Below are 23,527 nucleotides of genomic sequence, written 5' to 3' on the forward strand. Positions count from 1 at the left end.
GGGGGGGGGGGGGGGGGGGGGAAACAAAACGCGGGCAAGTCGATGAGCAGACAAGAAAGGGAGCCAAAGCGTCGCCGTGCTTGCTGCTGCTGCTGCTGCTGCTGCGTTGTGCCTTCCTTCGCGCGAGGAAACACACCATTCTCTCGATCCGCGTCCTTCAAAGCCCCCGATGAGCGGCCCCCCCGCCCAAAGTCTCGCAAGTCCATCGACGCCGATCCGATCGGTCTAAACGTGCGCGGAGGGCCGCTGAAGTTATGTACATGCTCGAATACTTATGTCGTGTTTTCGTTTCGTGTACGTATATCCAGGGGGGGGGGCGATCCGATGCGATCGTGTGTATCTCATGGAGAAGGCGTTTCTTGCGACAGGGACTCGATCGCCCCGGGGGGCTTTCGAAGCTACTTGGCCTCCGCTCCGTTCGGGAATGAGAACGTGTACGCGCACTTGGGCTTGCGCTTCTTCGGCGTGATGTCCATGTCTGCCTCGTCTCCAGTCTCGTGGCCGTTCTCACCCTCTGCGCGCCTCTATGTCCATCCCATCGACTCTCTCCCACCCGTTACCTATTCCCAATACCTGCGTCGTCGTTCACCGGTGGGCCTATCGGCCCCCCTTCGAGCATCAAGTACAGTTTCCTCCCTTTCCGCTAGTTTTTGGATCGTGGGACAATTCCAAGCCGAACGTTGGTCGGTGAGAAAGAAGTGTGTTCGTTTTCTCGCAGTGCTTCACTTTGCTCGGTCCTGATGAACACACCACATAAGTACGTGGAATCGTCGACCGTGAGTTGCCGAACACACTCGTATGCCGGCAGGACGTGTCTTTCCGTTGTAACGTGTGCACTTGTGCCGACGCGATGCTTCTCATCCCTTTCACGATACTGCTTTATTCAGGCAGAGAATCGTAAACGGAGGCAGTCATGCCCCACTCATTATTGCTTTCCATGCCGAGAATGTGTACGCCGACGCGTCATTCTACATGCATGGTGTATCCCGGCGAACCCTGGTATAAGTACGACGTGGAGTGACTCGCAGTCAACTGTATCAAACGTGCCAAAGAATGCTGCTATTCACTATCATCGATCAAATGTTCCCGCCCAAGGCGAAGTGGACGCCGAAGGACATACCTGCATTGGACGGGAAGGTTTTCATCGTGACAGGTGGCAATACAGGCATCGGAAAGGAGACGTGCAAACAGCTTCTGCTGCACGGTATGTGCTGAAGTATACCTTGTAGATCGACCATAGCTAACAGATATTAGGAGCCGAAGTTTGGCTGAGCGCGCGTTCTGAGACCAAGGCTGATGCAGCAATTGCTGACCTCGAGCGCGAAACTGGACGGCGCGCACAGTTCCTGCAGATGGATCTCGGGGACTTGCCCAACGTCAAGAAGGCAGTCGAGGAGTTCAAATCGTTCGTTACATCCTCTCCGCCCATGATGGTGATTCTGAACGAATACCGTAGCAAGCAGACCCGCCTGGATGCTTTGATTGCCAACGCCGGCGTCATGATACCACCGATTGAGCAGTTGACCGCACAAGGCTATGACTTGCAGTTCGGCACGAACGTTCTAGGTATTTCGGCCATTTCCACTCGTGGTGTTCAGCTCTAACATTGCCGGGTCAGGTCATTTCCTACTCATCGAGCTGCTCTTGCCCCTCCTTCGCTCAACCGCAACCTCTGCGCAAGACTCGTCGTACCGCACCCGAATCGTCTGGGTCTCGTCGTCTGCACCGTATTATTTCAATCCTCCAATTCGGTACGACACCCTCACCGACACGCGCCAGCGCAAGAAACTAGGTAGGCTATCTGTCATCATCGTCGTTTCAAAAGTTGTTGCACACTTACCACAATCAATCAGGGACCATGCAGCTGTATGCTCAAAGCAAAATGGCGACTTGTATGCTGACATTCAAGCTCGCAAAACTCCTTGAGGGAGATTATGGCGCCAATGGACGGGTCATCGCACATGTCGTTGATCCCGGTACGGATTTGTGGTATACTATGTTGTTGCATCCGTATCTGATCGGTTGAGAATACAGGAACCATTCGGACAGATCTCCAGCGTCACACGAACCGCATCCAGCTTCTCTTGGTACGCCTCACTTCGCCCTGCGCTTTCTCGCAGTGCATCTGATGTGTCACAAACGAAGGTCGGATGGCTTCTTTTCCCGACGCCCATGGGTGCCTATTCACAACTCTACGCCGCTACGAGCCCGAAGGCGGGAGAGGAGAACGGGAAGGTGCGTCGGCGAGCTCCTTTATCGGCAGATCTTGCAGCTGACTTGTCTCCTCCGGTCGTGCAGTACTATTATCCGTGGGCGAGGACTACCAAAACCGCAAAGGAAGCGTACAAGACGAACGAGCAGGACAAGGTCTGGGACTGGTGCGAAGAGCAGATCAAGCCGTTTCTTTGATCAATACGGTATGGACACCCTTGTTTATCGCCAATACATCCCTTTAATCCTTCGCGGCAAGAGCTTGCAGAGATTCTAGCCAGGTGTTGGTATATTCAGGTTCGCCTTTGCTATTCACTTGGATGTATCCCTTTCCCTATGTAAATAACGACAGTGCATGGAGTCAGTTTTCGCTATGGATCATCGATACCCGCTACGGTCAATTTTTGACTGCGCATTTCCAAATCCCGGGCAAGATGCCGATATTTTATTAGCTCAGTCCGTAGCGCACCTCCGGATCCCCGCGACGAATACATAACGATGTCAGAAAATTACCTGGGTCTACGTATCCGGACTGTGTGATCAAAAGACGATATCGTGACGCGGGAGCTGCGGGGACCCCGGAGTGGGCAAACACGCGACCTCTATCGCGACCAACGCGCAACCGAGATGCCAGTCCATCCTCGGGCCGCACCGACGGGTCTTGCCCTGTTTTGGCATACTCGCGATCGACGCTAAATGGTCGATTCTCGTCGGCACGCTCGGGCAGTCGCTTGGCATATATCGCTTGGCATATGTACATATCTTTGATAACGTTCCGTGTATCCTCCTGGTGTCAACCAAAATCTTCACGCTCCACAACTTTTGAACCACCCTCAAATCCAACTGGCCGTTTTTTTCCAACGGGAATATCTCAACGCTCGGGATGTCCATCGGCGGCGAGGACGTCCGGCTCTGCTTCTTCGCGCTCTGCAGGCTTAAGTGCCTCGAGATTTGAGGCGTCCGTCCCTTCTCTCTGGGCCGAGACTTCGGGCCGTCCACCATCGGGCGTCGAAACAGACGGCGTATCGACAGCTACGTCCGTTGCGCCATATGCAACCGCAGTCCCGTCCAATCTTGGCGCTGAAGCTGGGAGAGGAGACGGGATCGCGACCCGATACGGAGATCTAGTAGACGAAGCGCTCGGTCGGTCATCGTTCGGCAGCACCGCTTCGTCCGGAACGCGTTGAGACGACGTAGCGGGTAGAGGTGACGGGGATGGCATGGCGACGTCGCCACTGTGGGGCTCCTGCCAGGATGCTGGAGCGGTTGGGTCGAAACGGAAGTACTCGTAGACGTGGGCCATGTTGGTGAATGCCCAGCGCGGATCGCCCCACATTGGGTACCCGTCAGATATCTCTTTGAACGCCAGCTCTATCCGTTCCCTTTCCCAGCCACGATGGTGTCCCTCCAGGATACGGCGGATGACAGCCGCGGAGCGATCCGGAGACATGCGTTTGTGGGCTCTTATAAAGTGGATGAGAACTCTGAAATCGATATCGGCTGGTCCGTTCTTCCCTTCATCATTGATGTTCGTGTGAGCGTACCGCTGCGGCTCCGGGTCGAGCGAACGTCTAATCTCGACGGTGAGCGCCGAGCTCAAAACGTCAAAGAAAGCGCTCATGGCAGATCCCAACGGCGCTCCCCAGGGATCGCCCTTGAGCCAAACATTGATGAGAATCGATACCGCGGCCCAGAAAACGTGTCGCTGCGTCGATACCTCTCCCAGTTTCTTCGGCTCTCCTATCGAGGTGACGATTTGGAGAGCTTGGTGGAAATCTTTAGGGCCTGAAATGATGGGTGAGCTCAGTCGATGCTGTCAGATATAACCACAACAGCCTGGAACTCACCAAGATCGGTCGAAGGATGACGAAGATACCAAGGTCTGATCGTGAGACATCTGTACACCACTTCATGTCCCGGTAACAGCACGGGTTTGATGTGGCCGATCATGGTGTCAAAGAGAAAGTTGAAGTTCTCTGTCGAAAGCGCGCGCAACACGAAAAGTACGTAGCGGGGAGGCACAATTTCGCCGACAAATTCAGATAACAACCGCATCATCCAGAGGGAGTTGACAGTCATATATGGAGAGTGTTTCAGAAGCGTGATTAAGAGCTTGGAAAGCTCCGGCGTCGAGGAGGTTTCAAAAACATCATAGATGTAGCGAATAGCGCTGTCTTTAAACATCCCCTCAATGCCAATTTCTAGAAGCCGGTGCATTAGGCGTAGTTGATTATCGTTCACTGCTTGAAGAGCTGGGCGAAGGCTATCAAGGCAACGCCCATATCGCTCCAGGGTTAAGGCTTCATAATCCTTTCCGTAGGGACGAAACCAGATCTCCTCGATGGATATAAGCAGCGGAAGGGAAGGGTCGTCAGGAAATCCGAGGGCCTCTGAGATGGCAATCCAGGATGCGAACAGGAATTTCATTGGGTCACCAGGCCATCCATCCGGGTGCCATAGCATTGGCGCGCCGCTGTCATTTATTGCCGCGTGAGTACGTATCCGCGGACCTGGTAACCGATGCAAGCATTCCTCTATGGTGTCCTTGTCCAGTTCACCTTGCGCGGTATACCGTAGCAGCGTCAAGCATTGGTTTGCAGTGCTTGTTATAGGATCCCGCCCGAAGCCTCGTAGTGCAAAATCTCGGTGGACCCAATCATTGAATTGGAACAAATCGGGGAAGATGCCTTTGTCCTCGTGTGACGACGAAGGAGGCGGCAATACATCAACATCAAAGTACGTCGTATGACTGGCAGATGACGAAAATAGTGGGTGGATCTTGCGCAAGCGGCGGCGTGCGGACGTTGCGAAGCGGTGAGATGAAATGTACAATGGGCGTAGCAATGAGAGAAGCATCCAACCAAACGGTGTTTTGTATGGACAGGCGTCGTATAACAGCGGTAATACCACAGCAAGTATGGCGGCGAGGACGGTCACCGCGACTGCGACGGTCGCGACCACAAATACTGCGCGATTCAAGGTCCAAGTGAGAGTAATGAGTCCACCAAGGAATAGCACGACCGCCACCTGTAGGAGTATCGGGACCAAGGTCACAATCGTTGGAATCCTCCATTTCTTGAACGCGTCAAAGCGGAATCTACGAAGTTGTAGGGCGTGCTGCACAGGAGAAACGGTAGGCCATACAATGTACTCTCGGAGCCACTGTTTGACGATGATGCCGACGAGAGCGGATCCGAGAGCGAGTACGAGACTCAGAAACCACAGAGTGTTGATAGCCACTACATGTGTTGGGTCATGGAACGGTTGCTTCAGAGCATCCGAAGGCGAAGTAGCATTTCCTTGCGACATTTCACTGAGCTGTTGAGATATGTCGGATAGGATCTGAAGTGTCAGTTGGTTCTGGTCCGGCTGTAGTTGCTTGTATAGTTCCACAAGGAATGCCGTGAGGACTGCGGAGAATAGACCGGCCTATGCTCAAGAGATGAGTGGAGTGCAACAAACAGTTGGAGGCAGCGTACGAAGATCAATAAGCTATCTATATCCTCCGAATACCCTCTGATCATTTCCCTGTCAAGCCTTTCCAACTGTCCATAGATATGCGTCCATCCTGTACCATCTGCTGATACCCCAGTCACTGGAACCTGCAAGGATCGCGCATGAATGATGCTAAGCCGCGGAGCGAGTATCGATATAACCTTTTCTTTGTCGTCGTCAGCATCGGGGGACTCTTCGTGATCAGGATCCCATCTCAAGGCCGTGGGCTCATAACCTTCCATCTGCTAGACAATGAAATAGAGCAATGCCCTTCCTGATAGATAGTTAAGCCTCACATATGCGTAGGGGTCGAAATCAAGGGGGAGGCGAGATCCAGGTCGTTCGTCTTGCAACTCTTGATCCGTGTCTTCTCCAGAGTTCTGGATTGCGCTGTGCGCGCGCGATTGCGGGGATATAGAATGGCGGTCCTGCGCTCCGGAGTCTCGATCCGGCTGTGGACCGTGCGTCGCACGCCGTAGGATTTGACTCGGACTTCCTTGGTCCATAGTTCAAGAACTCGACGGGAACTCTGAGGAGTCGTTCAAGGATGAGTGGGAAGGCGGGAGTCGGGGGCTAGATGTGAGATTCCACTCCCCGCACGTCAGCCGAAACGTGTCCGCTATATGGGCCGCGGAATGATGCAAAAGATTTTGAAGGATTTACGCATACGATCTGTGCGTTACGCGCGGGCTTGCGAGTTCTATCGTTGTCTGCCCCGGCCAATCAAAGTCCCTATCCACAGCCAGCTAAATTCCCTACACCCTGCCTATGCCCATAGACCATTCTCCCCTGTTGCGAGGAGCAGTACGTTGTCCCTATCGATAACACCGGAGTCCACGGGTTGTCGATGCACGTGTATCAATGTGGACCCACAAACGAAGCCTTGGAGCATTAGGAGACTCTTGACGAGTCGCACGGACCGCTCATGATCGTATATCGTGAAGGACTGCCAGGAGGGAGAAAAACAGAGTAACCGGGTCGCTTCTGAACGTCGGACGTAGATCGTGACTGAACATATGCAAACCACCAAGCGCCAAAATGTCGACAGCAGAAGGTCCGTGCCTGTTCCACATCGTCCGCGTATTGGAAGCAAGGCAAGGGTTGTCGTGTTCAAAGATGCAGAAAGTTAACAGCGACACAGAGAGGCAAGTCGAAGCATGTACGCGGCAGACAACGAAGCTCTGTCGCGTTGCTGCTCGTAGCGTTTTTCTCACGACCAACCGATTGCGCGCTGAGTTACGACGCTACAACTGGACATGGACGAAGGGCTACTTGCTATAGCGTACAGAGTGGTACATATTAGAAGCCCCCCTACGTATTTATACAACAATACTCAGGCGTCAAGGACGATGAGAGTGTCTCCTGGATGTGACACTGACGTAATTCATGAACCAAGCACAACAAACTGTGCGTCGTAAGGTTTCTCTCCAACTCCCTTGATATCACTTATTGGTACATATTAGAGCTCCTACGTATTTGTACAGACGATACTTGGCCACGCAGAACCTAGCGCACTGGATCATGCCACCGCACTATATGCAGTAGTAGCAGAAGATGTATCATGAAGACGAGAATGTGCCGATCATGCGCGGATCCACCGAGCCCATGAGGACATCGGAGTCATTTTGGTGATTGAACTGGCCCATCCAGCCAAAGCCTGTGACAGATGACGATAAGCTGGGCAGCCAACGCACGACATAGAAAGGTGACGTACCGGGCCAGACGCCTGGCCAGAAGGTCTGGTCCACAGCGGTTTGCATGGTCTGCATCAGCTCGTCGTCAAAGGCGAGCGGAGGATTGAAGAGAGTCGGATGATCCTGGTTCAGGCCTAGACCCAGCCCGTGCGGGTTCAGGAACGCAGACGAGGTCGGCGAGGTCGGCAGCTGTCCGAAAGTCGTCGCCGCTGGCGGTGGAGACACGCTCGTCCTCTGCTCCGTAGGAGATGGGTAGTGCGAATTCGGAGCCGAGCGCGAGTGGGGAGCATCGAAGTACGATGCGTATTCCACGGTTGGAGACGTGGCGGGCGACACGGTTCGTTGCTTGGGGGCGTTCCGTCTGGCTGCCGAGGAGCGCTTATGTAGCAGTGTCGGGTCCGCGCGCGCCAAAGGTGTAGCAAGGAGGTTCTCCAAGAAGTGCGAGTATAGCTTCGGTGCATGGCGATCGTCGATGGCGACGTCGGGTGAGCCAAGTAGTTCGGCGATTCTCTGAACCTTCGGTCGGATACCCTGGCGCTGCTCGACAGTCATGTAGTTTGCGTACTTGGGGTGAAGTAGCTGTAACAACGTGTGAAAATCTTGATCCCACTTCCAAGTCAAACCGAGTTACCTTGACAAGAAACGCGCAGGCGAACGTAACGAAGACACTTTGAGCCTCCGGGCCATGTCGAAGGAAGATTCCTGAGGGGCAAAGAGTCAGCACCATCGATGAGTGCTGGAAGTTGTACGATGGGACTAACTGTTAGTCGCTGTGCCTAGATTATTGGCGAAGTCCGTCACGACGTCCGAAGCTGCACGCCAACACTGAACGAGTGAATAGTCAGCCTTCTCGGGTCTTCCGACAGTGTGGAACGAGACTGACTCTTTGCAGGAATTCGTGAGGGTTTGACCCTCGTTTACCGAAGGCGTGTTGGAATCCGACCGACAAAGCAGCAAGACGCGCGTAGCTGTACGCCAAACTCATGATTCCGCTGCGGAACTGGCCTTGCGCATCTCCCGCATCGACCGTCTTCAGCCTGTCCGTCCACACCTTCCAAAGGTTTTGCAGCTTGTCGTCTGTGTCCATCGCCAGCTTGCCAATGTCGGCGTCCTGTCGACGCATGCATCGGTCACAACATCAAAACCGAGGACATCAAAGGGGACGATACCTTGTTGAGCAACGTGGGATGATTAGGGTCGCTGTACACCTTGGCCCTGAACTGCGACAGGCATCGCAACTCTGCGTTGTACCCGCTGAGGTGGATGTCGAAGTTTCTAAGATTGTACTCCGAGCTATGCCACCATTCCTCGGAATGGTTCGCGACGTAGTCGTGATTCGGAATGATGGGAGATTTCCCATACTGCGGCGACTTCGTCAACGCACTGCATGCTAGGGCCGAGAAAATCACAGCTTACTTGTGATCCCGTCGAACGGTCGAGGTTGAAGCAGTTGATCCATGCTCGGGTGCGATTGAGCAGCTCCCGAGCGTGGCTCTCGTTCCGAGGCTTGGCCGTAGATGGATGATGCAGGTTTAGATCCGTGGCGATTCTATCGAAGGCATGTATAAGCAGCGACTTGAGGTATAGTCAAATACGTCATCATTACCTGATGGCCAAGCCGAGGTACAACCACGTCCGATCGTCCTCCCACTTCTTCACGGGTAGCGGATATAGAGCCAGTAATATGTAGGCAAAAACGTTTTCGACCGTCTTCGGGCCACCAATGAGGGCGGTGCCAGCAGCAAGCCTAGCGTAGTTCATCAACTCCCCGTACAGCTCGGGTCGTAGGCCATAGTAGCGAGACGCAACGGCACAGACTTGGTGCGGATTCAGTTACAGCGCTTGGACGAGCGGGTGGTGATGTCTACTCACTGACTGTGAACAAGAATGGACTTCGCCAATATGTCGTCTTCGCAGTGTAGAGGACGGGATCGAGGATAGAAAGCGAACAGTTCATATAGTCGAAATAACTGCCGCGTACATGACATCAACGTGACGGACCAAATGGTACGATCGAAAGTACTCACATCCGGAATAGCTTCTCCACTTCATCGGGCGTCACGATACCCTTGGCGAGTATATGCGGCGCCTGATGTGATGGATCCACGATCGACGGTCCCCGCGTCTCGGGCTCAGGACCTGGCGAGAGCAATGCCTCATCAGGGGACAGCTACAGAGCACGAGACAATTCCGAGACACTCACTCGGCCTAAAGTAATCCTCGTCGGCGATACCGACTCTCTCTTCGTGATGCTCCTCCGCCACATCTCCTGATGCATCTCCCTGGCCAGCTCCGGAGGCTTCCGCGGTTCCAGTCGTGTTCTCGGGGCTGCCAGGCACGCTCTCCGTCCCGCTCCCCTTCTTCCCCGGGCGCTGCTTCCCCGCCTTCATCTTCAAGCTCATATCCGCCATCAGCCCAAACGGGACCGCCTCCGTCGGCAACGACGCCAACTTCTGCTTCGTCCCCGCCGCCGGCTCCCTCCTCGCCCCTCCCCCGCTCCCGTCCTCGCTCGGGTTGTTGCTCGCCCGGCGCGAGCGCGACGGCCCGACGGACATGACCCCGTACGGGCTCCCGGCGTCCACGACCGCCGACTCGCCGTCGCTCTCGACCGCGATATCGAGCTCCGACTCCTCGTCGAGCACGTCGTAGTCCGCGTACTCGTCCGAGCTCTCCTCGTCCTCCGGGTCCTCGTCCGCCACGAGCGCGCGCGTCACGCCCCCGCCCCGCGCGCCGCCCATGCCGATGTACCCGCCGAACTGCTCGAACGACGCGCGCGCCTTCGCGATCCAGTCTTGCACGCGCGGGTCCGGGGCCGTCGAGGGCGGCGGCGGCTGCCCGAGAGAGTAGCGACCGAGGTCGCGGTCGTCGAGCGGGTCGCCGCGCTCGGCCTCGGGCGAGCGCGAGTCGGCGGAGATGCCGCTGTGCGACGCGTTCGAGAGCGGCGACATGAGGTAGGGAGCTGATACGGAGAGGCTGGGGGTGGGCACCGACACGTTCTGGGGCCGGTGCGCGCCCTGGTGTTTGTCGTTGGCGGCCAACGTGGCGGCTTCGAGCTGCTTCATGAGGCGCTCGATGTGGGCGGCCTGGGCTTGGATGCGCTGCATCAGGTCGCCTCGTTTTCTGTCGAATCACGTCAGTCTACACATGATTCCTTCAGGCGGAACGGCGCGAGCCGTGTACTCACGGCGGCTGCTTGCGAGGTCTTTTCCCTGGTACGACGCACTCGTGTCCGCCGTTCATGCATCGCCGACAGACGTCCGGGTCGAGGCCCTTGCTGATGCTCAGGTCCGGGTCGCGCACGCACTTGACCTTGAGCATCTTGCACCGCGAGCACGCGCCGCGCTCGCGCAGGCTCTCCCGGGGCTGGAGGGTGACACGACCCGCGTCGCGTTCGAGCTCGCCCTCTCCATCGTCCTCGTTATCCGACGCGTGCGAAGCGTCCGCGGGCTCGCGGTACGCCGCCGCCCTCGCCGCCGCGGAGGACGAGGACGGGTCGACGACCGTGTTCGTGCGCTGCCGTTTGAGGCCGGTGCCGCCGCCGCTCGCGGGCATCTGCAGCTGTGGCTGGGGGGGCCGGGCCGGGCGCGCGTCGGCGGGGCTGCGGTAGTGCGAGGAGGAGCGCGCGGCCGACGTTTCCGGACCCGGACCGGCAGAGGCGGACGGCGGGTAGTGCTGTTGCGGTTGCCGGTACGCGGTGTTGGGCGGTGCGCCGCCGCCGCCGCCGTAGCCGAAGGTGCCGGGTGCGTTGTAGGCGCCGGACGCGCCGTCGATCGACGTCGGGGAGGTGACGAAGGCGGCGGCGGGGTCTGAGGTGATCTGGGGTCCCGGGGCGGGGGCGGGCGAGACCCCGGGTCGTCGCGCGCCCGGCATCGGAGGCGGTTGCGCATTTGCCCAATAGGGCGGTGACGTCGGGGCGAAGGCGCTCGGCGGCGGCGGACGGTGCTGCTGCTGCTGCTGCCCGTACTGCTGCTGATTTAGGGCGGGCTGAGGGGGTTGGGAGAGGGCGAATGCGTGATCGGGGGGTAGAGACCAGGCATTTTGGGCCCCGTAGGCGGGTTGGTGGTCGTGTTGAGTATCGGCCCCGGGAAACGTGCTGTAGCTGGGTGCCGTGTTAGGTTGGGGTTGGTACCGAGGGGTGATCGAATGGGACGATGGCTGAGGATGGTCTGGCCCAAACGGTTGAGGAAGGAACTGGTCGTATTCCTGGTCGATCACGAACTGCTCGAGCTGGGGCGGCTGGGCGTCCCACTGCTGGAGGCTGGAAGTCATGGTGGACGAGTGGGAGGGGAAGTCACCAGAGACGGCGACAAGCGTCGAAACTCTTTGATATATCGGCGCGCTAGCGCGCGAACGCTGTCCGGCTCTTCCGCGCGTACTTGTCGTGGAACCGAGAAGAGTCCACCGGCTCCAAGGCGGGAGAACGAGGAATGACGAACGAGTTTGGGCTGTCAGCCGATGGATCCGGAGGGGGTGGTATGAAGTGGAAGCAGGGCAGAAGCGCGAGCCAAAGCCTCGCGCTGGGACCGGACTGGTGTGGTCAGTATTATATTTACGGACGCGCTAAGGCGGTAATGTAATGCACGCCGCCAGGGCGAATCGCTGTCACGGCGCTGTCAAACGGTCGCATCTTCGGGAGGTGCAAATCCCGTGTGGCGTTCCCGTAGGCCTGTGCCCATGCCCCGCCTCCAACAACGTGCCCGGCCCGCCGAATATTCGCGCGCCTCCCTTGCTTCTCTCTTTCCACATGCACGCCTACAGCCAACCAACACGCGCTCTCGGCTGTTACCATCGGCAGCAAGCCAGCGATACACTGCCAGTCCTCGACCCTGCGTCCTCAACAAAAGCGCGAAAAACTCGAATTGATAACGGCCATCGCACGAATCCAGGGCCTCGAGCGATTCGCGATGAACGTGGGTCGCGGCACTGATACATAACGAACTCTCGACAGCTCTCAACCCGTCCAAACCTTGCAATTGGCGCAACATGGTTCCGACCATCCGCGCTTGTAAGGGCCTGGACCCTGCCCCCCCTCCCCCCTTGTTCTCTTCGTGGCGAACCCGCGAGCCCGCGCCCGTCCAAGCACGGCCTCCCGAACCTTATCGACTCCTTTTTCTCTCGGTTGCACGATGATCCATCGCGCGCGGTGTTACAGCACATGCTTAGTGCGCTGTGTGCCTCTGCCTTCTTTCGTTGAATCGTTAGGCCGGGTGGCACAGCCGGGAGATACACATGCAGCACATGCGTTCGCGACCGCAGACCAAGATTCCGATCTCTCGCGTTTCAGGGACGCATTTCGCACTATCAGGGCGATCTTCCGGATGGCGGGCTACGTTCTGCACGGAAGTACATTTAAGTACATCGTATCCTGGAGTTTATCGAGCATGAAGCTGACGGCTTAACGTAGTGGGATAATCCGTTTGCGTGGAACTGGCAAACCGGTTTGATAAATTCGTTTTCGATCGGCTGCTCTTTTGAAATCTGACCTTGGTGGCAAGCGCGGCTCGAGCGCGCGATCGACTTGTCTCCCCTCTCGGAAATACTCCCGTCGATCCCCTTAATCGGGACATCATCTCACGTGACCGTGCGTGTGGACGGGAAACGCGAAAGAAAACCGCGAGAGCGTCCGTCCTTTCCGCCGGTCCTACTTACGTGCACGCTGCGAGGGGCGCATCAGTGGTAGTCAACGCGTTCGTGTCTCGATCGCATCAGCGCTCGAGAGTCGACCACTATACCAGGTTCAGGCGCGCAGAAGCGACGTTCCGAGTGAAGTTAGAAGCGCCACTGTCAGAGCTGCAGTCATGAGTCTCAGATTCATCTCGGAGTCAAGCCAATGGATGACTTCCCGTAAGATCTGTAGCGACAGAAACACAGAATAAACAGTTCAAACCCCGATCTGTGGGTTATGCTGTACGTTTATGCCCCCGTACGGCCCTGTGCGTGTGGGGCGGAAATAGAACATCATAAACGCGGAGGTCCGTTGAGAAGGGCTGAGTAGCGAATGAGGAAGAGGGAGGGTCACGTGCATGACAAATTCAAGTCTGTAAACGGGCATTCTGGTCTGGAAGGGGGGGTCGACCCCCCTTCCAGATAAAAGGTCTGTACGAGGGACTTGTAAACCGACAACTTGGCTCGTCGTTGCCGATTTTTCGGCATCGCTCGCTTAGTGGATTTGTAAGCGAAATCTATTCTATTCGGCCTTACAGATCCTTACGGGAAGTCACCCAATGATGAGGCGAGACTCGTATTGGACTTTTCTCGTTATGAGCCTGCACCATGAGCGCGATCTTGGAGCATCTTGTACGGCTGGTGGTGTGCATTGTGCCGTTGTCTATGGCTAATCCATATCTCGGTACCGGGCCTCGGGTACGTCGGCCAGGGCTGCGAAGATCCTTGGGGAACAAAAGAGCGCCTGCTCGGACAAATCCTCCACCCCCTCTGCTTGCAGGACGCCACCTCCCTCATCGACGGAACTCCCGCGTCATTCACGCAAACTCTCCTACAGAACGGGGCTCTCCGAACGTGCGAAGGCGAACCCATGGCGGGCACCTAATCCGGCTTAATTATGTCCGCGCACGGGAGGAAGCGAAAAGCTTGCGTAAACTCCGTTTCTTAGTATAGCTGTTCTTCCCCCCCCTTCCCCCAGCTTCGTCCTCGGGATGAAACCCCATTTGTGACCCTGTCGAACAGGCCGGTGAGGCTCTCTCATTTCCGTCACTCTCGGTGGGGGGGACCGCTGAGAAGTTAGCATGTGTGTGTGTAGTGTTCATGACGGAATGCGTTGGCGTGCGCGAATCTCTTTCTTCGAGGAAGGCGATAACGGAAAATGCTCAGCTGGTCGACGCACGCATAGGAACGGGGGAAACGCTGCGGGGCGTTACAGGTGTCTATATTATCCACCCCGGGGCCCACTCCGCTGCACCGGCGCCAACGCCATCGGGCAAAGTATTGAAACGCGAGTTCCCCCCCGCACAGTGACGTTCCCACCACCGATTTTTCACGGGCGCGCGCCCCTTGTCTTCGACGCCGTATATCTTCCGGTTCGCTTTCATCTGCTCGGCGTCTTTAGAATACTCGGAGGGAGACGGGTAGGGAAATATGCCTTGTTGGTGCTCGAAGGGATCCTCGCTGCGCCGGCCCTTATCGGCGTTCGTCCTTGCCACCTGATCATCTCCGAGAGTATCTGGCATCCCTTGGAAGCTTCCGACGATGTTTGCCGCTACACGGCTGCAATGCGTCGTCAGGCCGCAGTTAGATCCGACAATTGACCCGCATCCGATCCACCCTACCAGCGCGCTCTCTCGGCCCCTTTTGTTTTGCCTTTTCCGCCAATTGAATGCGCCACACTCCGTCGTCACTGGAATCCATCGGCCGCAGAGACTATGCCCCCGCGCGGTTCCCGCTTTATTTCCTTGTCGTTTCGAGCCTCCGAGTTTGCGTGCGGCAGACTGATAGGCGGTTGGCCTCACGAAAGACGACTTACGTGTATGATCTCGACCGCCGCGCCGGCCCAGAAGCGCGCGCGCGTGCTGGATGTCAACTTTGTGCGCATCTTCGGCCTGTAACGTGTATAGTGAACCTTGACATATGCCGGGAATCGTCTGCTGGCCGCGTCCAAGTCCTCAGCACGATTCCCCGGCGCGGGCGTCTACGCACTTGCGCTTGGGGAGATAGGACCCGCCCGCAGCACGCGTGCCGGACATATGTATACGATTCCAATCATACGGTTTCGTGTGTATACTAACGTTCCCTTTCCGGACAATTCGATTGCTCAGCCGATCGGCAATAGTAGTGGTTACCATTGGGATTCTTATATCCGTTCGTCCTCGTGCCAACGTCCAGATAGCACAGCTATCCGGCGAGAAGTAAACAGCGTCGTGAAATAGCTTGGAAACGCTTAATTCGTCTTTATGACTGTTGACAAGCCGCTTTGGAGGCATGCTCGCGATTATTTATCAAACCCCGACAGGCGCGGGTGTGGGATTATCAACGCTAAATCGGTTCCGGCAGAAATGACTGTAATTAATCTCATTTCACTCCGTACACGATGAGAACTCTCCGGAGGAGCGAGAACGGCAGGGATGCCGCTGCTATCGACGAGATCTATTTGCAAGCCGTGCATAGCCGAGGGACGACGAGCGCTTGGATCATGGATGCATGGATTACTTCACAAAGCCATCCGCACGAACGAAATCCCACACTGCGAAGAACGAAGGGAGAGGCTTCGCGATACCCGCTCGGAAGCATTACCGCTGTGTCTGTGTCGGATTACCCCTTGCGTGGCCGGTTATTGACGGACCTCGCGGATGTTAATTAATCTGCGGCGCTTCTTGGGATCTTCGTGGTGGCGTCCCGAACCATGTCGTTCAAGGTGTGCATACCCACGGCACAGTCCCGCACAAGCGCTGGAGAGCCCCCATCTGCGTGGTAGCCGAAAGCGCGCGTCGATTCTATAGCTTCCTGATCGATCCTTCTGATACGTGAGGAATTTTTAGCGAACGAAAGGGGTTAATCCGTAAACTTCTAATTGCGTTCGAGGAGGCCGTATGGGATGGCCACGGTCAGTCGACTTTACCTCAACGACCTGCTTATGGAGACAGGCCTTATATTAAGAGAGAGCAACTCCAGTGAAAGGACCCAACTCGAAATGGTTGATCGTCAGTGAAAGGCATGCTCTCCCGTGGTCACATCTGAGAGGAATGCGCCGAGACAGCCGCGGCAGCGAACCTTACCATGTGCCTCGCGCTGTTTCACCAGAAGGTATCCACGGTCTTGCCGGTGCGCCAAAGCCAGTCAACGACGGGCCCAGAAGGCCAACCTTCAGCGCTAGCTACGAACTTAGTGCACATCGCTCTCCCGTTCACGGTCCAGAGCGCACTACACAGTTTTTACCTCGTCATGCCCAACTGCATAACCGCTATCTTCGTGCATCGGGCGCCAACAAAGAACGCCCAAGATCCGGGTCAGGGCTCCACACTCTAAATGCACGACGAGCAAGGTTGTGCCAGGAGAACCCGACGGTCTTACATAGTTAATCTTCTCATCGAGAATGAGGTAGTAGCCGTGTCATCTTCCGTCCTGACATGTGTCGAGGTGCGGACTCCTCGCGTTCATTCTGAGGCTAGAAGCTCATGGGACGGATGCTGAATGCGGTCCATGGACATCCAGCCTCGTCCGAAAGGGGTTACGAACCGCTAAAGGTAGTTGCATATTAGTACATACATGCTTGTCTTCGTACACGTTTTGATCTGTTCTGGCACACGCTGCCACGATTGTCATCGACATGCGAACTCTGATGCGAGTCGGATAGGTGTGCTCACTCTTCGCCGTGGTCAGTTTTCCAGCGCAAACTTCACCTCTTCTTCGACGCTCGCGAGCATGTCACTCGTGGTTTTGGCCGGTGTCCATCCGACGAGCTTGCCACGTCTCGCGACGGTCCTCGAGTTACCTCCTAGAATGACGTTCTAAACAGAAAGTCATGAATCCTCCATCTTGGTCATCATTCAGCGCCTTGAGTATCGCTCACCGCCATAACGTCGCCGCCCAGCTCCTCGACCTCGTCGTCGGTGAACGTCGTCGGCTCCGCATTGTCAGACTTGCCCAGCTTCACCAACGCCTTCCCGATTGCCTGGTATCCAAGCACGACTCACTCGTTTTTCCCCACAAACGCGACGATTCCCGCACCAACCTGTGAGATCTGATACAGCTTGTGCTCGCCATTCGCCGCGACGTAGTATCCTTCGCGGCCGTGTCCTAAGGCGGGGTTGCGGGCGTCCTTGGTTTTCCGCGCCTCGTCAAAGATGACCATGAACAGGTCCGCGACTGCGGCGCCGCAGGTACGAGTCAGACTTGCACGAGACCCGCTGGCTTGCGACGAGCCGAGCCAAACGCACCTTCGTCGATGTGGACGTTCGGCCAGTAGTTGAGCCCCTTTCCGACCATACCGGCCCGGCCGCGCTTCACGGAGAGCCGTGCCAACCTCGGGATTTGCTGGCTCTTCGGGTTCTGGATCCCGAGATCGACGAGGATGCCCGTGGCGCGGCCGTAGATCGTGGAGGGCGAGATGATGTACGTTTCGACGTAGCCTGCAGCCGCGAGAACAGCGGTGAGCGACGGTCCTCGCCAACGACATATACCAAGCGATGACGTACCTTGAGCATCTGCTTCGAACACGGTCAACTCGACGTTCCTGTGTGGAGCGGAATCTGGGACTTTCGCCAACTGGACGCAAGGTGGGAGTCGTCAGCGTTGTAGAGCCGCCGCAACGTGATATTCGCTGACCTGCGCTAGATCTGTATCGTCGTACACCGGGGCGTCGCCCGACAGGCCCGCTGCATGGTCGCAGAAGACCGCGGTGCCAGACTTAAGCGCGCAGCTCAGTTCAGAAACGTCCTGGGCGGAGAGCCGCAACCACGTGTACAGACCGTGTGCAACAGGATCGGTTTCACGCCCGTCTTTTCGTACCTTTGCCTCAGGCCGCCGAGGATCGCCCTCGCAGCCTCTAGGTCGTCCACGTCGGCGGCGGCTATCACGACGTCGCTCTGCGATGCTAGAGACGCGACGAGCGCCGCGTCCGAGTGCGAGCCCTGCACGGGCGTGATCGGCACCCCCGTCCGTTCCTCGACCTCGGCGAACAGCTTCGCCTTGTCGGCGCTGCGCACGATCGCGGTGATCGCGAACGCGCTCTTCTTCTCGTGCTCGAGGAGCTTGGCCAGCACGGAGCCGCCGACGTAGCCTGTCGCGCCGGTGAGCAGGATCTGGATCTTCGGGTCCGTTGACATGTTATTCGAGGACGCTGTGGTGAAGTTGATTAATACTGTAGCGGATCGTCGTGACCATCCATCTCGACGTGTGCGATTGACGTCATGGGTAATGGAAAGACCCCATACGGATCGTCAGCAATCTGATAACGTTGTATCTTGAGGCGGTGCACAGGAAACAACCCTTAGACGTCCACGTTCCGAACGTGGTGGCAGAAACTATCAATCAAATTATGCGAAGGGCTATGAGAGAACATGAGAGAGCAGGTGTCCGCACAACATGTCGTGCGCAAGATGCGTAGTAGGGTTACATCCGATTCGCGACGTGCGCGGATGCGAAATCAGATCAAGTGCTTCTTGAAGAACGAGCACGTCTGCGCGAACGCGCCCTGCACAAAAAAAAAAAAGGCACGCCCGTTAATAATCTCATGCGCTCGCCTCGAACGGGGGAAACCAACGCGGAAAAAAAAAAAAACGCACCTCGAAGCCCTTCCGGACGTCCTCGATCGCGTAGTTGGGCCGGCACCCGAAGCCGTGCGCGGTGCCCTTGTACGTGACGAACTCGACGTCGAACGGCTTGTCCTTCAGCGCCGCCTTCGCCTGCGCCGCGAGCTCGGGGCCGAACGCGTGGTCCTCCTCCGCGAGCGCGAACGAGACGGGCGCGCGGAGCGACGCGAAGTCGTCGGGCGCCTTGAGCGAGGACGGGTGGACGAGCACGATCGCCTGCGCGTCGCCCGAGGCGTTGTAGCGCGTGCAGAAGGGGGCGCCGTAGCAGTAGCCGACGGCGCCGAGCGTCTTCAGGCCGTGCTCGGTCTTGAGCGCCTGGATGAACTCGTCGGCGTGGCCGAGGTGCTTGCTCGCTTTGTGGCGGAGGTACCCTTGCCGCGGCGCGGTGTTAGAGGTGAGCATGGTGGGAGACGAAGGGCGTACAGGGCACGAGGCCGGCGATGGTGAAGGTCTTCTTGACCGTCCAGAGGATGCCGGTCTGGTTACGCGCCGCTTCCGCTGTGTCGGGGATCGGCAGGCTGTCTGGGTCCAGTCCTTCGCCTGGAGAGGGGGAGCGATCGTGTGTCGTTCAGCGTTGGAGAGCTTACGCCAGGGGGGGGGGGACTAAGCGCGCACGTAGGCGAACGACGTACCGAAGAAGAGGTCGGGCACGTAGACGCGAATGCCCGTCGTCTCCGCCATCTTGTCCGCCATGAGCTTCGGGTTGTTGAGCTGCTCTTTCGCCCGTCAGCGTCGTAGATACTACTTGCGCATATATGCTGAAGGGGCCTGACCCTGAGCCCGAACACGTCCGTGAAGAAGACGATGGCCGTATCCGGGTGCGCGTTCGGGGCTGGAGGCTCGGCGACGTACGTCGCGAGCGGGCCGATCTGGACGACCTCCCCCTTCGCGGCACCCTCCATCTTGTATCCCTTGAAGCAGTTCTCGCAGAAGCCCGTTTGTAGCTCGGCCTGCGCTTGCGCTTCGGCGGTGGTGGTCATGGCTCGTTGTCTATAGTGGTCTTCAGGAGATAATTTGGGCGCGTTCTTTGAGCTTGCCGTCGTTGTTATACGCCTCCTCCCGCATGACGATAGCGGCTGGAGACCGGTACGCGCATTGGGTGGATGAGTCGAGGAGGCTATAACCGGGCCAATCGGGAACGAGGAGGTCGGCAAGAGGCGTGGGACTCTGTAGCCATATGGGGAAGGGGCAGGGTGGATCGGATGGGTGGTGTTGTACGCACGGCGCATTTGGCGCGAGGTCTGGACGCCGAAGTCAGGGCTGGAGAAAGGCGCGAGGGTGTTCGAGCCGTAAGGGTAGAGTGTACGGTGCGAAGCTATGGCAGTTGGACGGAGATGGTAGGAAACGTGCGAGGGGGCATGCAACCATCGATCTGCGACGACCTTATAAGTTATCTAGCTGCGGCCTCTCCAGGCGACCCCGACATTCGACGATTGTTCCAGAAAAAAACCAGCATGCACTGCGAAGCTGGCAATTGCGCGCTCTGCCGGTCTCTGAACGCTATCCCACCTACGCATACCAACGGAGCTGAACCCCCACATCAGCCGCGCGAGCACGTCGAACGGACGACGTCGAGCACATCGACCGATGACGCCGACCACAACGACAGAGCCAGCAGTGCCACGCATGAGCATACTACGTCGAAACTCGACAAGCTGAGGAGGTGGGCGTTCAAGGCTACGTCGAGTGCGGTCGAGGTGAAGGAGTCGGACCCGGACGGGCGCAAATCGCTGGACTTGCTCGGTTGACGCCCGTTGCTATGAATGAGGTACGTGCCCCCAAGGCTGCTGGATATTCAAGCCAGAAAAGTCTCTGACAGCAAGTATGGCACAGACTGATTTCCATTCCGTGTCGGTCCGCGCGCACCGGGGCAGCAGGCTGCATCTCGAAGCGGGTGTGAAGTGGATCAGAACACTGTGTCTTTTCTCTTTCATTGTTGAGAATGCTCCGAGGACATCGATAGAATGATAGAACGCCAGTGCCATACGGTGGACGCCCGCGATCGACGAAGGACGCGGAGGTCTGGGGAAAAGTGAGAAGACGTCAACAAGGCGATGAGTCCGAGAGCGACTGTCGTACCAATGTCAAAGGAGGCGCTTAGCAGCGAACTAGACATGATGATGTTAGCGTTGGCTCAATAGTAAGCATACTAAGCTGTAGGATGGACAGGCGTTGCCTCATATATCGGAGCCTATGCTCGACTTGGCTGTGCTTCCTGTCCGAGACAATGCGCAGAGCACTCTTCCGCGCAGAGAACACGCCAGGTATCGATTCTGTTTCGCAGCGAGATGACATGCAAAAAGCGCAGAGAACGGCATGTATACGTAACCACCCAGACAGAAGCGAAGACAGCAGATCCCGTCCGTGAGCGACGCGCACGGCATAGAGGAGCACGCAGACCATTCCAGAGCGATATGGCATGGATTGTCAGACAGTACATACATCATCGCCATCAATGTCGGCGTCGGATGAGAGCATGGCTCGTCCGCGTCAGGGGCGGCGCTTATAGGGGTGGTGCGGCGCCAGGGCCCACCACGAGGGCACGTGCCACCCTCGCATTTCCGCACCGGCCCAGGACCGAGGCGAGCCCTCTTCTCCCCGCCCGCCCCCTCCTCCTTGTTCCCCTCCCTCTCGCCAACGTCGCCGCCGGGCTGGGCTTCACGTCTCTCTCTCTCCAATATGACCGCACCGCAGATAATATCGTCCTCGACGCACCAGTCGTCCGGCTCGAACGGCATGGTCGGGACGCACTACAAGGTTGGCAAGAAGATCGGCGAGGGCTCGTTCGGCGTCGTCTTCGAAGGTGAGCGCGATGCGTGGTGATGAACCCGCGGCGCCATTCCCGGTACTGACACCCCTCTGCTCGCCCAGGCACGAACACGCTGACCAACCAGCCGGTGGCGATCAAATTTGTGAGGCCGCTGTGGCTGCAATGTTCCGGCGTACCGACCGTACTTTGCAGGAACCCCGCAAGTCCGACGCGCCCCAGCTGCGCGACGAGTACCGCTCCTACCGCACCCTTAACGGCACCGGTATGTCTCCGCTCGCGCGGTTTGCTCCGCTGGCGCCCCGTGAGCTGACCTCACCCGTCTGGTCCTTGTCTGCCTTCTCTTCGCCCTCCCCACCAATTCCCACACGCATCTCCGTCGCTCACCGTGGGCTCCTCGTCGTCGCCCTTAGTCGGTGTCCCGCACGTGCACTACTTCGGCCAGGAGGGCTTGCACAATGTCCTCGTCATCGACCTCCTCGGCCCCAACCTCGAAGACCTCTTCGACATGTGCGGTCGCAAGTTCACGATCAAGACCGTCTGCATGGCCGCGAAGCAGATGGTAAGTCATTACTCCAGATCCTGCGGAGGAGGCGGAGCTGCATCGTGGCTCGCTACGCGGGACACCGCAAGCCCCCATCTCCACCGTGTCATGTCCTTCCGCGACGCGTGTTCTTCATCTATCATGGTTCCGAGGTCCAGGCGCGGACGCGCGAAGGGCTGTGCTTTCCTATAGTGTGCTGACGCAGAGCCTGCCAGATCACTCGTGTCCAATCCATACACGACAAGTCGTTGATCTACCGCGACATCAAGCCCGACAACTTCTTGATCGGTGTCCCGACCACCAAGAACGCCAACCTCATCCACATCATCGGTACGTTCTATGAAGTTCTTGTCCAGACTCTCCATTATGCTTGCCTCGTGTATGCGGCCTTTTTGTCGAGGCCCGATCCATCCGCTCTATGCATGTGGGCTGCCATGCTGATCACGTACGATCTCTAGATTTCGGCATGGCGAAACACTATCGGGACCCGAAAACGAAGGTCCACATACCGTATCGGGAACGCAAGTCGCTGTCGGGCACGGCCCGCTACATGTCGATCAACACCCATCTCGGGCGTGAGCAGTCTCGCCGCGATGACCTCGAATCCCTCGGCCACGTCTTCATGTACTTCCTCCGCGGCGGACTGCCGTGGCAGGGTCTCCGTGCGCAGACGAACAAGCAAAAGTACGAGAAGATTGGCGAGAAGAAGCAGACGACGCCGATTGAAGAGCTGTGCGAGGGCTTCCCTGGTGAGCTTCTTTGTGACCGCAAAACGTGCTTGCCCTCCCTAACCTTGTGCTCCCCTTCTGTAGAGGAGTTCGCGATCTACATGAACTACGTCCGCAAGCTTGGCTTCGAGGAGAACCCGGACTATGACTTTCTCCGCGAGCTGTTCACGAAGGTCATCAAGACCCTTGGCGAGATTGAAGACGGCATGTACGACTGGATGCTCCTTAACGGCGGCAAAGGCTGGGAATTTAGCAGCGTGAGTTCCCCTCCTTGCACCGTGCCGTGCGTCCGCACTGAACCACATTCCATCAGTCCCACCCATCCTCTACCCCGCACACGCCGCGCGCGGAGCGCAAGGAGCGCGAGCACGGCCGCCGGCAGTCGCGCCAACATCTGCAGGACGCCTCCGGCGCCCAGTCGTCCCCGCTCGTGCTCAGCCCGACGCCCGCGCGGCTCAAGGACTCGGGCCGGCGCAACACCGGCGGCGATTCGCGCGCCAACTCGCGCGACCTGAGCGTGCAGCCGCTCGCGCCGACGAGCCGGCGCGCCAGCCAGCAGCAGATGCGCGCCGAGCGCGAGCGCGAGCGCGCGAGGGACAGCGCGGCGCTGGCCCCGCCCACGCCGCACCCGTACGCGGCGGCGCCGAGCCCGACGACGACGACGGGCTACCGCACGGAGTCGTACGGCCGCGCGACGCCGGCGGCGGCGCTGAACGGCGGCGGGTCGAACCCGGGGCTCGCGGGCAGCGGCTCGGACCCGTACACGTACGGCGGCACCGCGGCGACGCACGCGAAGGCGGGATCGCGGGAGCTCGCTTCGCAGC

At 57.9% G+C, this 23,527-nt stretch overlaps 9 protein-coding genes across 9 annotated transcripts in view; 4 read left to right on the top strand and 5 right to left on the bottom strand.

Annotated features, from left to right (window-relative positions):
- Window positions 1–342, top strand: part of PUNSTDRAFT_92231 (peptidyl-prolyl cis-trans isomerase-like 3) — a 1,961-nt gene extending 1,619 nt beyond the window's left edge. Inside the window, exon 7 of the mRNA XM_007387677.1 lies at window positions 24–342. The gene's annotated coding sequence lies outside the window, so the exon portion shown is untranslated. The remainder of the gene's footprint in view (window positions 1–23) is intronic.
- Window positions 343–1,053: 711 nt separating this feature from the next.
- Window positions 1,054–2,409, top strand: PUNSTDRAFT_138018 (NAD(P)-binding protein; the record flags this gene model as incomplete). The annotated part of the gene is made up of 8 exons (XM_007387678.1): window positions 1,054–1,204; window positions 1,255–1,405; window positions 1,457–1,566; window positions 1,619–1,792; window positions 1,854–1,976; window positions 2,035–2,087; window positions 2,146–2,235; window positions 2,299–2,409. 8 exons carry the CDS (start codon window positions 1,054–1,056, stop codon window positions 2,407–2,409), a joined length of 963 nt encoding a protein of 320 aa, XP_007387740.1.
- A 673-nt stretch (window positions 2,410–3,082) lies between these two features.
- PUNSTDRAFT_47106 (uncharacterized protein) lies at window positions 3,083–4,290 on the bottom strand (the record flags this gene model as incomplete). The annotated part of the gene is made up of 2 exons (XM_007387679.1): window positions 3,083–3,996; window positions 4,059–4,290. The coding sequence occupies 2 exons, from the start codon at window positions 4,288–4,290 to the stop codon at window positions 3,083–3,085; spliced, it is 1,146 nt and encodes a 381-aa protein (XP_007387741.1).
- Window positions 4,291–5,157: 867 nt separating this feature from the next.
- On the bottom strand, window positions 5,158–5,777 carry PUNSTDRAFT_32363 (uncharacterized protein; the record flags this gene model as incomplete). Its single annotated transcript, XM_007387680.1, has 2 exons — window positions 5,158–5,640; window positions 5,691–5,777. Coding segments are annotated over 2 exons (570 nt in total), but the record flags the coding sequence as incomplete, so codon positions are not given.
- Window positions 5,778–7,265: 1,488 nt separating this feature from the next.
- On the bottom strand, window positions 7,266–11,669 carry PUNSTDRAFT_146153 (uncharacterized protein; the record flags this gene model as incomplete). The annotated part of the gene is made up of 12 exons (XM_007387681.1): window positions 7,266–7,363; window positions 7,421–7,979; window positions 8,032–8,102; window positions 8,162–8,225; window positions 8,284–8,511; window positions 8,570–8,761; window positions 8,817–8,949; window positions 9,007–9,217; window positions 9,273–9,370; window positions 9,428–9,539; window positions 9,604–10,520; window positions 10,585–11,669. 12 exons carry the CDS (start codon window positions 11,667–11,669, stop codon window positions 7,266–7,268), a joined length of 3,768 nt encoding a protein of 1,255 aa, XP_007387743.1.
- A 5,060-nt stretch (window positions 11,670–16,729) lies between these two features.
- On the bottom strand, window positions 16,730–18,229 carry PUNSTDRAFT_122569 (NAD(P)-binding protein; the record flags this gene model as incomplete). The annotated part of the gene is made up of 7 exons (XM_007387682.1): window positions 17,822–18,229; window positions 17,679–17,759; window positions 17,549–17,618; window positions 17,291–17,482; window positions 17,086–17,219; window positions 16,924–17,025; window positions 16,730–16,861 (listed from the first exon to the last, which is right to left on the bottom strand). The coding sequence occupies exons 1-7, from the start codon at window positions 18,176–18,178 to the stop codon at window positions 16,730–16,732; spliced, it is 1,068 nt and encodes a 355-aa protein (XP_007387744.1). The 5' UTR covers window positions 18,179–18,229.
- A 144-nt stretch (window positions 18,230–18,373) lies between these two features.
- Window positions 18,374–19,584, bottom strand: PUNSTDRAFT_92240 (alpha/beta-hydrolase). The gene is made up of 5 exons (XM_007387683.1): window positions 19,438–19,584; window positions 19,297–19,375; window positions 19,088–19,204; window positions 18,638–19,035; window positions 18,374–18,546 (listed from the first exon to the last, which is right to left on the bottom strand). The coding sequence occupies exons 1-5, from the start codon at window positions 19,564–19,566 to the stop codon at window positions 18,499–18,501; spliced, it is 771 nt and encodes a 256-aa protein (XP_007387745.1). The 5' UTR covers window positions 19,567–19,584; the 3' UTR covers window positions 18,374–18,498.
- Window positions 19,585–19,998: 414 nt separating this feature from the next.
- Window positions 19,999–20,412, top strand: PUNSTDRAFT_138023 (uncharacterized protein; the record flags this gene model as incomplete). The annotated part of the gene is made up of 1 exon (XM_007387684.1): window positions 19,999–20,412. One exon carries the CDS (start codon window positions 19,999–20,001, stop codon window positions 20,410–20,412), a length of 414 nt encoding a protein of 137 aa, XP_007387746.1.
- Window positions 20,413–21,343: 931 nt separating this feature from the next.
- On the top strand, window positions 21,344–23,218 carry PUNSTDRAFT_75399 (kinase-like protein; the record flags this gene model as incomplete). The annotated part of the gene is made up of 7 exons (XM_007387685.1): window positions 21,344–21,467; window positions 21,536–21,576; window positions 21,627–21,696; window positions 21,845–21,993; window positions 22,191–22,305; window positions 22,434–22,724; window positions 22,788–23,218. The coding sequence occupies 7 exons, from the start codon at window positions 21,344–21,346 to the stop codon at window positions 23,216–23,218; spliced, it is 1,221 nt and encodes a 406-aa protein (XP_007387747.1).
- Window positions 23,219–23,527: the final 309 nt, after the last annotated feature.

The sequence above is a fragment of the Punctularia strigosozonata genome (assembly GCF_000264995.1).
Source record: "Punctularia strigosozonata HHB-11173 SS5 unplaced genomic scaffold PUNSTscaffold_15, whole genome shotgun sequence".
NCBI lineage: Eukaryota > Fungi > Basidiomycota > Agaricomycetes > Corticiales > Punctulariaceae > Punctularia > Punctularia strigosozonata.

Bases quoted from the DNA above. Each gene is read 5' to 3' on its own strand.
- PUNSTDRAFT_92240 (XM_007387683.1), bottom strand. From the start codon at position 19,566: ATGGAGGGTGCCGCGAAGGGGGAGGTCGTCCAGATCGGCCCGCTCGCG. The intron at 19,376-19,437 runs GTCAGGCCCCTT...GCGAAAGAGCAG, and splicing joins CGGACGTGTTCGGGCTCAGG to CTCAACAACCCGAAGCTCAT. The intron at 19,205-19,296 runs GTACGTCGTTCG...CCCCCTCTCCAG, and splicing joins CGTGCCCGACCTCTTCTTCG to GCGAAGGACTGGACCCAGAC.